The sequence below is a fragment of the Mytilus edulis genome, chromosome 6 (assembly GCF_963676685.1).
Source record: "Mytilus edulis chromosome 6, xbMytEdul2.2, whole genome shotgun sequence".
NCBI classification, from domain to species: Eukaryota; Metazoa; Mollusca; class Bivalvia; order Mytilida; family Mytilidae; genus Mytilus; species Mytilus edulis.
In genome coordinates this window covers 5,385,049-5,399,361 of record NC_092349.1, presented here as the reverse complement: position 1 = coordinate 5,399,361, position 14,313 = coordinate 5,385,049, and the positions used below count along the sequence as shown (strand labels likewise).

Below are 14,313 nucleotides of genomic sequence, written 5' to 3'. Positions count from 1 at the left end.
CAGTGTAAAATAGGGACGAGAGATACCAGAGACCAATATGATCAAGAGTTTTGTGAGACTTGGCATGATCAACTGATTGAGGTGTGTGAAGTTTCCTCCTTTCTCTGGACATGAATTGACGAACATAAATATTTCAAATCTTTCTTTTTTTTTTATAAATGTTCTTTGTCAGTTTTGAAGATCTCTGAATTAATTATTGTAGAAGGTCGCTAAGATATATAACATATCAGTTGCATTTTCGTTTGCATGCTATTCTCAAAATCTGTCTTTGTATTTTCTGACTATAAGTTTCATGTAAATAATCTAAAAGCCTAGAACAACTCGATCTAACAGTGCATCCCCAACTCTCTACAAATGCCTGACAAATTGTGTGTTCTTCAACAACGATGACATGTTTTCCTCTGTCAGACTTTACTTTCTCGAACGATATATTATCAGATGTATGTACATTTGAAAAAATATTCTATTACTGAACAATTAATTTATTGGTTTCTTTTCTTAATTTTGATGAGACAGTATGCAGTTCAAACTAAAGTGGATACATGTATGATATAGGTAAACTATAAACAGGTAAATGTGGCGCAATTTGATTCCACTAATTGGCATAATTAATACCACTAGAAAAATAGAGAGTTGCGCAATTGATACCTTTTTCAAAACTGTAATTGGCGCAAAATGATTCTACCCTTATCATTAACAATTAACAAATGTCTGGACATAATGTAAAAATGTTGATAAATAAATTGTTTACTAGTTCCTAAAAGCCGTATGACATAATCCATTTTTAATCTGACTCCAGGCAATGTAATCCATTGAATTCTTACTTTGAAGTACCAAATATATGGTCAGTGTTGTCAGTCCATATTAAATTGTTGATTTATATGAAATCGGTAAATATTTCGATTTTTTACTACAGCAAAGTACTAATTCTTTGATTATGATTAGGACTTTAATTTCAGTTATGTACTCATATTGACGTCATTGGCGTGATACAATAAATTATTAGATGCCACGTGTTGTTTGTACGTATGTGTGTGTGTCAGTGATCAAGAAAAGTATATTATTGGTTTTTAAATATGAGTTCAATATAAAGTAGAACTCCAGCTAGTTGTTTTCTTCCTGTGAATTTCATCAAAATTTGACCCACTGAAATGTATTTGTGTATGAGTGATAATCATGATAATAGCAATCTGCAAAATCTATATCTGAAAATTATTTATAAAAAGAGTATAACATATTTTATCACTATTGTCTGTATTGATCATTTGCGTTAGGTTAACCACCAAAACAAATTAACAACCGTGTATTAGAAACTACAAAATGTTGGTGTTGCTTTTTCTTTTGTTGGCTTCAGTAAACAGCTTTCTCCTTGACACTCCTCAAGGAAATGGAGGGACAGCGACTCCCAATCAGAATATTACTTTATTAAAGCTATATGAAGGAATGAAACTTCACGAGCAAAAAACAACGTTATTGGATAACTCTCTTACCCTACTTACGTCACAACTGCAACACAAATTCGATCTACTTGATAAGAAGTTAGCAGAAATTGAAAAACAAAACAAAACTAAACTACGGATACTGTCAATTTGAACAAAAATATCTACAATCACAGCAAAAATACTTGAATCTTGAACTGAATTATAACGCCTTAAAGATGGAAAATAATGTGTTGCGGAACGATAGAGATTTGATGGAAAATGAAATCTCATCATTACGGAATGAAACGAACAAAGAATTAACAAAATCACTCTTGGTTGACAAGGACATTGAAAATCTAAAGCATCAAACCACTACAAGAACTTCAAGCTTTACAACAAGAAATACAATCTATTTCTGCCCAAACAAATTCTTTTAATATGAAGTATCAGACTCGAATTCAGGATTTTATTGCGTTATATCGTAAGATACAGGAAGACGAAGCAAACAGTAATAGGTCAATAAGGGAGTTGAGCACCCAGATAAAAGACTTTAAAGACGAATCACAATACTTCATTTAAGGATATAAGTGCACAAATTAAAATTCTACAAACGAACCACACTACGTCAATTACGGATTTAGGTACTGAGCTGAAAACCAAAGTACAGTTTTCACCGAGTTTGAGTAAAAAATTCATGATACATCTATACGTGACAACCAAAAATTCATCCAATTACAGCGACAGAAAGACACCAACACGGAGCTAGGTATTTATGTGTTATGCTTGTATGAATTAATTTTTTTCCATAATTTCAAATCAAACAGTATGGTTATTTTATATCCAACTGAGGATCACGTAGAACTAATTCAGATACTATGTCTTCAACACGAACTGCTTTTTATTGTTGAACTTAAAACAATCATATTTCTTGTTGTCCATCAAATTAATCACAAAATCAAAGTTGTGGCGTTAAAAATTTAGAAAAAGAACCCAATCGAAACCGGTATATGATATAACCGTTAATATAGTTATCAAATTAAGTTTTTTTTATAAAACTGTCAAATTTTTTTTCTCAGTGGCTATGACTGCTCAACCTACATCTAGCAGGACCATGTCTGGTATAATAAAGTTTGACATCGTTAAGTTTAGTGTTGGCATCAATAACATGTCTGCATATAAAAGTACCGGGAAGTTTATTTGTGAAAAGGCAGGATTGTATTTAATTTCTGTGTCAATTCGCTCCAAAACCAATGATGCTCAATACTACGTCTACCACAATGACATGAATGCTGCAGCGATATCAGACACAGAGATTGGTTATAACAGCCATGGTGGATCAATGGCACTTACCGGTATTATTGTCCATGCACTACAATTACATCCTAATGATAGCGTGTGGGTATACTGTCCTGGTACCTATTGTATAGAAGGTCAACCATGGTCCACATTAACGATTATCAAATTGAAATAAAAGAGACAATTAAGCAACTTTACAGTCTCTGAACTATTATAATAACACATGCATACGAATAAACAAAGAAATACATACGGAATTCATACATAGAATATAAACAATCATTTTTATCTTAGGTCAATATGTACATATGATGTTCACAATGTTCATAAAAAAGAAGATGTGGTATGATTGCCAATGAGACAACTGTCCACTAGATACCAAAATGAGAAGTACGTGTTTTTAAAAATATTTATGATAATACCAAAGCATAGAACAAATTAAACATTGAACCCATTCATCGGTATCTTATCAAGTACATGTATCATTGCAAATACTTCAGATTAGATTAAAAGTCGAGTCTAACTGTGATCTACGTATTGAAAAATGATAGTTTTTATCTAAACGTGATATGAGATATATGTTTGTGGCACAGCAACCAATAAGGCAATACTATAAGGCAACCATTAATCAACATTCAACCAAAAACAATTGAGAAGTGGCTGCATTGTAAAATAATCTGAAGTTCTTTATCGCTTCATTTTATCTCCTTAAAGGGACACTAGCCACGAGATATCTGAAAAACCTAATATATTATTTTTTTGGGCTCAATCAGTAATGAAATACAAATAGTGAAGTAATAATTCCTTTTTAGTAGTCAATAAGGTTCAATTTTGTCAAAATAAGCAAAACAAACATTGATTATGAATTATTCACTTGCAAGTGAATATTTCGACCTCATTGAATCCGTATTCATGTGAACTTTAATTCGACCCCGTAGCTTGAGATGGATAACACGTTAATTGAATGTGTAAATTTATTTAAAGGAAGGGAATGTCAACATTGAAAGTGAAACAAAGGTAAATCATTTGATTGACTGATTTGATTCACAAATAAACATTCTTATACAGATAAAAACGATGATAAACATTTATTTTTTTATCTGTAATATGAAATTAGATAGACTAAGAATAATTCAACAGCACGTGTTTGTTTAGTCTATTTATATCTATATTTATGTTAACATTGCTTATATGGTCATCGGCTGACTATAGTGGTCAACTCAATAAATAATTAGATAGCGTCTAGACTCAAATACACACGCAACTAAGCTACGTATGTTCATGCCTGTGCCTTGTTTATTGTTTTATTTAGACTTTTGATAGTTTTGATAAATGTTTTACATTGTAATAAATCAAATATGAGAATCTGATTATAATCGGTGAACATGAATTTGACAGCTAGTGCCCCTTTAAACTAAAATTGCATTACACATGACTATAGTATATTACTAAATACATATGATACACTTCCATAATTTATTTTGTGTGAACTCACACATTCATTAAAACCAATATTTACCACTTGACACCATATTATATCTTATGTTATATTGAAATGAACGACAACATATATTTTGTTTATATACAAGACTAGAGTTAAACATTAAATATTTACACTATCTAACAAATAAGACAAACAAGCAAAGTATATAACTCATCTATAAGAGTTGTTATCAATGTCTCAGAGTACATTCCGTACGCGTAAAATGAGAATCAAAGCAGCAAGGCATATATAATACGTACATGTAAACTGTGACTCCATGTAAAATGGCCTTAGAATACATTATGTACATGTATAATGTGACTCCAGGCATTCAGCCTTAAAAGACATTCAATACATGTATATACAGCAATAGAATACATTAAATGATTTTTTTGGTAAATGATTGTTTTGAGATAGTAACCCAGTTATGATTGCTGTACCCATATTTTTACCATTTCATTTATTATGTTTGATTTGCTCGCGCATTGTTGTAAATATAACGGAATTTGATACGACTGTCATACAAGTGAGAGGTTTAACGCTATAAAACCAGGTTCAACCCACGATTTGAAAATGCTTGCACCAAGTCAGGAGTGTCGTATGATGTGATTTGTAATTTGTTAAGGAACTTTCCGATTGAATTTTCCTCGGAGTTCAGTATTGTTGCGATTTTACTTTTTATTTACATGATTTTTTTTGTATAAAGTGACACCATGCAATACAGAATTAGAATACATTCGAATTCTGTACATGTATAGTGTGACTCCAGGTGCTGCCTCAGAATACATTCTGTATGTTTATTATGTAACCCTAGACATACATCCTGAAAATAAATTCTGTTCATGTATAATGTGACTGCTGACAATAAGCCTTATATAACATTATACACACGTATAATGAGGCTCCAAGTGGAGCCTCAGAATACATCCAGTACATGTATAGTGTGACTCCAGGCATGCAGCCTCAGAATACATTATATGTTTGTATTATTTTACGCCATGCAATACGGCATTATAATACATGCTGTACATATATAATGTGACTCCATGCATATAGCCTTAGAGAATAATCTGCTCGAGTATTATGTGACTCAAGGGATGCAGCCTCAGAATATTTTCTGTTCATGAATTAAATGGCTCCTTGTGGTGCTTCAGAATACATTCTGTTCATGTTTTATATGACTGCGGGCAATAAAGCCTCAACATATATGCTGTATATGGATAATGTGAAACCAGGCAATGCAGACTCTGAATACATTCTGTATATGTTTAATGTGAAACTAGGCATGCGCAATGCAGCCTTAGAATACATTCTGCATATGTATAATGTGACTCCAGGCATACAACCTTAGATAACATTTTGTACATCTTTCATATGACTTCAGGTTCAGCCTCCAAATATATTCTGTACATGTGAAGTGTGGTTCCAGGCATGCAGCCTCAGAATATATTCTTTATAGGTAATGTTTGACATTGGGTATGCAACCTCAGAAAACATTCTGTTAATGTTTTATGAAACTCCATGCGATAAAGCATTATGATACATTCTGTACATGTATAAGGTGACTCTAGGCATTTAGCCCTGCACGTGTATTTATGTGACTCCTGGGATGCAGCCGCAAAATATTTTCTGTTGAAGAATTATATGTGGTTTATTATATAAGAGATCTAGATGATTTATTTATTTCCTGACATGGATAGATGACGACTTATGACATTTCAGACCTTAATCAATGCTTTCAATTTCTGTGCAAATTATTTCATAGATATTTTTTTTTATTTAAGCGAATTTAGAATTTAGAATTATAATTCTAAAAATCTGTTCACTATAAATAATAAGATTTAATACTACGTCAAATACCATGATACAACACGTTGACAAACGAAAGAATAACAGTATTTGACACAGTTCTATACTTCTAAAATATCTATTAAAAAAGAACTCAAACAGAAATGTTTTGTCTCAAATACCATGATACAGATATTGTCTCTATAATTTTAATTCAGGTATCGATGATGAGTTTATTTACGGACATAAGTTGCTTTGAAAGTATTCAAATAGGGCTATCTGCCGTTACTGATGTTGCCCTTTGACTACAACATGATGAAGTATGACGTGTACAAATGGGTTATAAGTTGTGGGTTTGATTACTCATGATAAAAATTTTCACTTATGTATGGATATGAGCTTAAACAGTGAACAAACTTAAAGAGATACCGAGAAAAAGTTCGGTAATTCGTAGCTTCTCTGGATTTTGAAACCTTTATCAGGATTGCTCGAAATGAATTTTATGTTGTACTGTTACACCAATGTCCCAGGTTTAGGAAGGGTTGAGATCCCAGTAACATGTTTAACCCGCCACATTCTGTATATATGCGCCTGTTCCAAGTCAGGAACCTGTAATTCAGTGGTTGTCGTTTGTTTATGTGTTTTATATATGTTTTTCGTTCATTTTTTGTACATGAATTAGGCCGTTTATTTTCTTGTTTCAATTGTTTTACATTTGTCCTTTCGGTGCCTTTTATAGCCAACTATGCTGTATGGGCTTTGCTCATTCTTTGGTGATGAATCGTTGTTGTTGAGTCTTTTTGGTCTCCTATGGAGAGTTGTCTCATTGGCAATCATACCACTTTTTTTTATATTTTTTTTAATATTTTTTCAAATGTTAAGAGCTTGGTGACACATTATAAAAGACAAATGGGCAATGATAAATATATATATATATACCAACGGATCTTCATAATTTACAAGTCCAACAGAATTTGTATATGCCAGGGAATAAAAACCCGAACGATTATGAAAAAAAAACCAGGTCCTTAAATATTTTATCGATATTTTACAAAATTGTTCTTTCATCTTACAGACTAATAATCTCCTTTCTAAGCACAGTAGAGTGATATAAAAAATTATCGCTCGAAACTGACGTACCCTTTGTCAATGAAATTAACAATGTTGTCATTTGTAAAGTTGTGATACGCAGATTATTATTGGTCATCTCATCTCCGTACCGGAAAAAGTACGAAAATCTCAATCTTGTTGAGATGATCAACGATATTCTATTTTAATGCAACAACGTTTGTAACGTTCATTTTGATTGGATAACGTTACTTATTTACATGGCATCAATTGGCAATTGATGCTATGGGACGTACGCGCAAGCGCAGACGGCATGGTCGCAAATACCTGTTCACTGTCTCTGCTAAGGCGTCGCCAGTATAAACTTAATTGCGACCTTCAAATCCCCAATTGATGCCTCGGAGCTTAGAATACAATACAGTAATCTCCTAATAAGTATAGAAATGTAAAGATTGGGGAAATCGAATCCTACTTAAAATTTGGCTGATCTAATAAGAAGTGCTTGAAAAAAATAGAGAATGATGATCCACCAGGAAGGCGTTTCTGAAGTATATATAGTCAATCGTAAAACAAGACAAAATAATTTTATCAAAGATTTTATTCGTCAAATCAGCAAAATCTTTTGCATACATGCATTACAATATTTCGAAATAAATAGTAGACGTCAAATATCTAACTCGGTTATCAGTATGTTATCAAACATGTATTAAGTTCACATACATTGTAACAGATATAACTGAAGATCAGGTCTGCCCGTCATCTACTTATTAGACAAGGGTCGTTTTATATAAGTATTATGAGATGTTTGGTTTACATTAGTGATACTGAAACTCAAAATGTTAACAAAACATTTTAAAAGTGTCTGTAAAAATGGAAAGATCTTTTTCGCCCAGCGTTTTAAATAATGTGCATAAATTAAACAAACAATATCAAAGTATCAAAATTTATTTATTTTGTTATCTTCTTCTGAATAAAACAGGGGATAGATCTTTCAGCATATATTCTGTTTCCATTTAGTCATTGTTCAAAGCCAAACTCAAGTAAGTGCAAAGAAAACAGATTGTTTCCAAATATTAGCCCCCTCCGCCCCCCCCCCCCCCCCAAAAAAAAATGGAACTCCAACTGGTTGTTTTATTTCTGCAAATTGGTTGTCAATGCTTTATTGGACTTTTTTTTTATTCGTGCCTCACTGATGAGTCTTGTGTAGGCTTTAACGCACGTATGGCGCAAATACAAAATCCTTGTATCTATGATGAGTTTGTTTGCATCAATATTTGACCAATTTAAATGTATTTGCGTACGTTATCATATTAGTAATCTGCAAATTTATGTCGGAATGTAATTTGATAAAAAGAGTATGACCTGTTACATCAGTATTTATTTAAAAGTTTGCGTAAGGTTCATATATAATACAAACCGACAACGACGTTTGATTTATCCTCAAACTGTTAGTGTTGCTTTTTATTTTGTTGGCGTCAGTTAATAGCTTTCTACTAGATAACCCTGTATGAAATGGAGGGACAGCAAACACAAATCAGTATCTTACATTGTCTAAGTTCTATGAAGAAATGAAGCTCCAGCAGCAAGAAACAACAAAACTGCGCCATGACACGGATAACTCACTTGCTTTTCTTACCACTCAACTTAAACAGAAATTTGACCAGCTAGATAAGAAGTTAGCAGATATTGAAACACAAAACGAAACCAATCCGAATGCTGTCAATTTGGACCAAAAGTATAAACAACTAGAACAAAAGTATGTAAATCTGGAACAGAATTTTAACACGTTAAAGGTCGAAAATAATTTGTTGCAAAACAAGAAAGATGAAATGGAACATATACTGTTTATCTTACAGAATTAGACTGATTATCAGGGACATAAATTGACCGTGTTGAAAACTAAATCGCTCTTGGTGGACCAGAACATTGTAAATCTTAAGCATTTGGGGAGTATACAACCACTGCAGGAACTCCAAACTTTACAAAAAGAAGTAAAATCAATTTCTACACAAACGAGTTCATTAAATATGAAGGAACAGGCGTGTACCCAGGACTTTATTGCTTTATACAGTAAGGTACAGGAACACGAAGTTACCAATAACAGGTCAATTACAGATTTAGGTACTAGGATGAAGACTTTACAGATGAATCATAATACCTCAATCTTGGATTTAGGCACACAAATTGAGATTTTACAGACGAATCACAATATGTCAAGCAAAGCTTTTGATACCGCGTTAACAACATTACAGAAAAATCAAAGCTTCGCCGAACTCGAGTCGAAAATTCATGATTCATCTAAACGAGATAACCAGACAATTATCCAATTACAGCGAGAGATCAACAACAGCATGGAACCAGGTAATTATTTTACAATTCATCATTGATAAAACAATTTTTTAAATATATTTGCATATCGAAGATGTAATTCTTGTATATGGTCCGAGAACACAATTAATTCGTAGTGCATTTCTTTTAGAACATAAATGAAAATAAAAAAAAATCCCACCTGCGCTTTCTCAAAGAAACTTTTACAGTGTGTTGTACTACTTTTGGGACAAATTATATCAAAATTATAGAAAACTTCATCGGCTCTAACTCAAAATATGGACAATTTTATGTTTAGGGCGTCTTGAAATCTTTTGACAGCTTCCGAAGTGCTCATTTTCAACCTTTTTTAGCTGGACCAAATTACTACTTTCCTTTAAAATTCTGGACCCAAATTTTTTTACAGTGTAATTTCATCCCCCTACTTGCAATTTGAGGCATTAAACATGGAGAAATAAATTTGGAAGGGGTATAAAAATTAATGGCAAGTAACCCACTGTCAACACTAGGGACTATATTTGTGAACAACGAAAATCAAATATGATAATGGTGGTCTCGGACCTAATAGGGTAGAAAGAGTTGACAAATCTTAAAAAAACTTGGTATGACCAAAGCTTAATGCATTATAACACTGCTTACAAAGTTTCATGACAATAGGACGTATATTATAGACATTAAGTTAAGTTCTATACTCATCTTTGCGTGTAAAATTTTGACGTTAAAATTGAAAAATTTCAACTATCAACATTTGGGGCTTTAAAAATTAAAATATTGCAAAAAAATACTTTTTAAATGCCTTAATATATAACTTATCATGTACTAAAAGCAATAGAGTACTCATTTGATTTATCAGACTTGGCTTATTATTCAAAAGTCAAATTTATATCAGCTTGTGCCTAAAAATTGAGGTTTTTCAATGAAGGGGGGCCTTACATGAGATGTAATATTTTCCAGCAATTTTGAATTTGTGAAGCTTTTTGGTTATAAATAATCCTTACATATGTATTGAAAGTACTTTAAATGGAAAGAAAAGTTACAAACAACATATAATATTAGTTTAAAAGGGTCTTAGGCCAAGTAAGACTGGAAAAAATTTAGGGTCAATTTAGGCCGTGCCACATATTTACATTAAAAATGCATATTGAGGCTATAAGAAATAAAAATTTGTGTCTTTTTTATCATTTCTATACTCATGTGACATGATACAACAAATCTGAGCACAAAAAGACTCTTGCAATTAACTTTTCTTACAAGCAGTATGGGCTGATACAAAGATTTTTGCCTTTTTAGGGAAAAACTTGCATGCAATTTATTCTCAACAGGCTTATATTTAAACCACTTGCTATCCTACAGAAGAAAAGAAAGATATTAAGTGAAATGGAACAGGTACAATAGACATTGTAAAGTGCATTTGATACACATTTAGTGAGGTCTTTAATATAGACATCAAATTTTATGTACCAAGCTCCCCACCATTGACTTCATCCAAACAAGGCGTTAGACAAGGGTCATTTATACAACACATTTTGCACATTTTGTCTGAGATAAACTTCTTTTCTGTAGATTCAGAGTTCATAAATAAGTAAAAGAAGAGGATAAAGGCACAGAAACACAAATATTGACACATGAAAACCTGTCAGATAGAAAGTCAGGATGCCATTTATGCATCAATATTGAAAAAGTTATAAAATGCCTATTTTGACAAAAAATGCCAAAATTGGTCATTTTTGCAGAAATTCTATAAAACAAAAGTTTAAATCCTTTAGTTTCATGCTATTTGACAAGTTGACACCATCAAATCATTTAGGGAAGCTGCCAGAGTACAAATTCTATATTTACAGATTTCACCTCTTAGGTCCGAGAACACAATTAATTCGTAGTGCATTTCTTTTAGAACATAAATGAAAATAAAAAAAATCCCACCAGGGCTTTCTCAAAGAAACTTTTACAGTGTGTTGTACTACTTTTGGGACAAATTATATCAAAATTATAGAAAACTTCATCGGCTCTAACTCAAAATATGGACAATTTTATGTTTAGGGCGTCTTGAAATCTTTTGACAGCTTCCGAAGTGCTCATTTTCAACCTTTTTCAGCTGGACCAAATCACTACTTTCCTTTAAAATTCTGGACCCAAATTTTTTTACAGTGTAATTTCATCCCCCTACTTGCAATTTGAGGCATTAAACATGGAGAAATAAATTTGGAAGGGGTATAAAAATTAATGGCAAGTAACCCACTGTCACACTAGGGACTATATTTGTGAACAACGAAAATCAAGGGACGATAATGGTGGTCTCGGACCTAATAGGGTAGAAAGAGTTGACAAATCTTAAAAAAACTTGGTATGACCAAAGCTTAATGAATTATAACACTGCTTACAAAGTTTCATGACAATAGGACGTATATTATAGACATTAAGTTAAGTTCTATACTCATCTTTGCGTGTAAAATTTTGACGTTAAAATTGAAAAATTTCAACTATCAACATTTGGGGCTTTAAAAATTAAAATATTGCAAAAAAATACTTTTTAAATGCCTTAATATATAACTTATCATGTACTAAAAGCAATAGAGTACTCATTTGATTTATCAGACTTGGCTTATTATTCAAAAGTCAAATTTATATCAGCCTGTGCCTAAAAATTGAGGTTTTTCAATGAAGGGAGGCCTTACATGAAGATGTAATATTTTCCAGCAATTTTGAATTTGTGAAGCTTTTTGGTTATAAATAATCCTTACATATGTATTGAAAGTACTTTAAATGGAAAGAAAAGTTACAAACAACATATAATATTAGTTTAAAAGGGTCTTAGGCCAAGTAAGACTGGAAAAAATTTAGGGTCAATTTAGGCCGTGCCACATATTTACATTAAAAAATGCATATTGAGGCTATAAGAAATAAAAATTTGTGTCTTTTTTATCATTTCTATACTCATGTGACATGATACAACAAATCTGAGCACAAAAAGACTCTTGCAATTAACTTTTCTTACAAGCAGTATGGGCTGATACAAAGATTTTTGCCTTTTTAGGGAAAAACTTGCATGCAATTTATTCTCAACAGGCTTATATTTAAACCACTTGCTATCCTACAGAAGAAAAGAAAGATATTATGTGAAATGGAACAGGTACAATAGACATTGTAAAGTGCATTTAATACACATTTAGTGAGGTCTTTAATATGGACATCAAATTTTATGTACCAAGCTCCCCTCTATTGATTTCATCCAAACAAGGCGTTAGACAAGGGTCATTTATACAACACATTTTGCACATTTTGTCTGAGATAAACTTCTTTTCTGTAGATTCAGAGTTCATAAATAAGTAAAAGAAGAGGATAAAGGCATAGAAACACAAATATTGACACATGAAAACCTGTCAGATAGAAAGTCAGGATGCCATTTATGCATCAATATTGAAAAAGTTATAAAATGCCTATTTTGACATAAAATGCCAAAATTGGTCATTTTTGCAGAAATTCTATAAAATAAAAGTTTAAATCCTTTAGTTTCATGCTATTTGACAAGTTGACACCATCAAATCATTTAGGGAAGCTGCCAGAGTACAAATTCTATATTTACAGATTTCACCTCTTAGGTCCGAGAACACAATTAATTCGTAGTGCATTTCTTTTAGAACATAAATGAAAATAAAAAAAATCCCACCAGCGCTTTCTCAAAGAAACTTTTACAGTGTGTTGTACTACTTTTGGGACAAATTATATCAAAATTATAGAAAACTTCATCGGCTCTAACTCAAAATATGGACAATTTTATGTTTAGGGCGTCTTGAAATCTTTTGACAGCTTCCGAAGTGCTCATTTTCAACCTTTTTCAGCTGGACCAAATCACTACTTTCCTTTAAAATTCTGGACCCAAATTTTTTTACAGTGTAATTTCATCCCCCTACTTGCAATTTGAGGCATTAAACATTGAGAAATAAATTTGGAAGGGGTATAAAAATTAATGACAAGTAACCCATTGTCATCACTAGGGACTATATTTGTGAACAACGAAAATCAAGGGACGATAATGGTGGTCTCGGACCATATGTTGTGTACAAGTTGCGATTTTGTACTGGTTAGGGACTGTTCAATATTTATCAGATGGATGGGCCCGTGCAAAATAGGGCGGGGCTTGCATTCTTTTTGGAAATTTTTGGATGGGCGAGAACTTTATAAAAATATTTATTGGATGGACCAGAACATATTTTATAGGAAAAATTTTTGCTATCAATTTTATCGGTGTGTAGGAAATTTCTTTTGCGGGCACTCAAAACAAACTGGTACATGTAGCTTGGTTCATTTTTGTCAATTTTAAGGATTTAATTAAGGAATAAAAAATCTAGAATTTTAAGTTCGGACTATCTTTTATTTTTATTTTTACCTTATAGAAGGCCAAGTTGTTTAATATTTTGGTGTATTGCTGTTAAATTTATGGATTTAATTAATAGGTAAGAAAAAAAGCTCAAATTTTCAGTTTAGGCTAAATTCAGATAGTCAACTTGAAATTTTTTTATAACTTTTTCAAATCAACTTGGATTTTCATAAAATTCTATAGCTATCTCATTTATATATTGATCTTATAAAAAGCCAGTTTGTTTGGTAGTTATGTGTATTGCTATTTAATTTATGGATTTAATGAATAGGAAAGAAAATAAAGCTGTTTTTCCTTTTAGGCTAAATTTAGATAGTCACCTTTAAATTCTTTTATAACTGTTTCAAATCAACTTGGATTTTCGTAAAACTCTACAGCTATCTCAATGATATATTGATCTTACAGAAAGCCAGTTTATTTGGTACTTTGGTGTATTGCTGTCATTTTTATGGATTTTATAAATAGGTAAAAAAAAAGCTAAAATTTTAATTTAAGTTAAGACTGAATCTAGATAGTCATCTTTAATTTTTTCTATAACTTTTTTAAATCAA

At 31.9% G+C, this 14,313-nt stretch overlaps 1 protein-coding gene across 1 annotated transcript; it reads left to right on the top strand.

Annotated features, from left to right (window-relative positions):
• The first annotated feature begins 2,502 nt into the window (after positions 1–2,502).
• LOC139529019 (uncharacterized) lies at positions 2,503–2,892 on the top strand. The gene has a single exon (XM_071325254.1). The coding sequence runs from the start codon at positions 2,503–2,505 to the stop codon at positions 2,890–2,892; it is 390 nt and encodes a 129-aa protein (XP_071181355.1).
• The last annotated feature ends 11,421 nt before the right edge of the window (positions 2,893–14,313 follow it).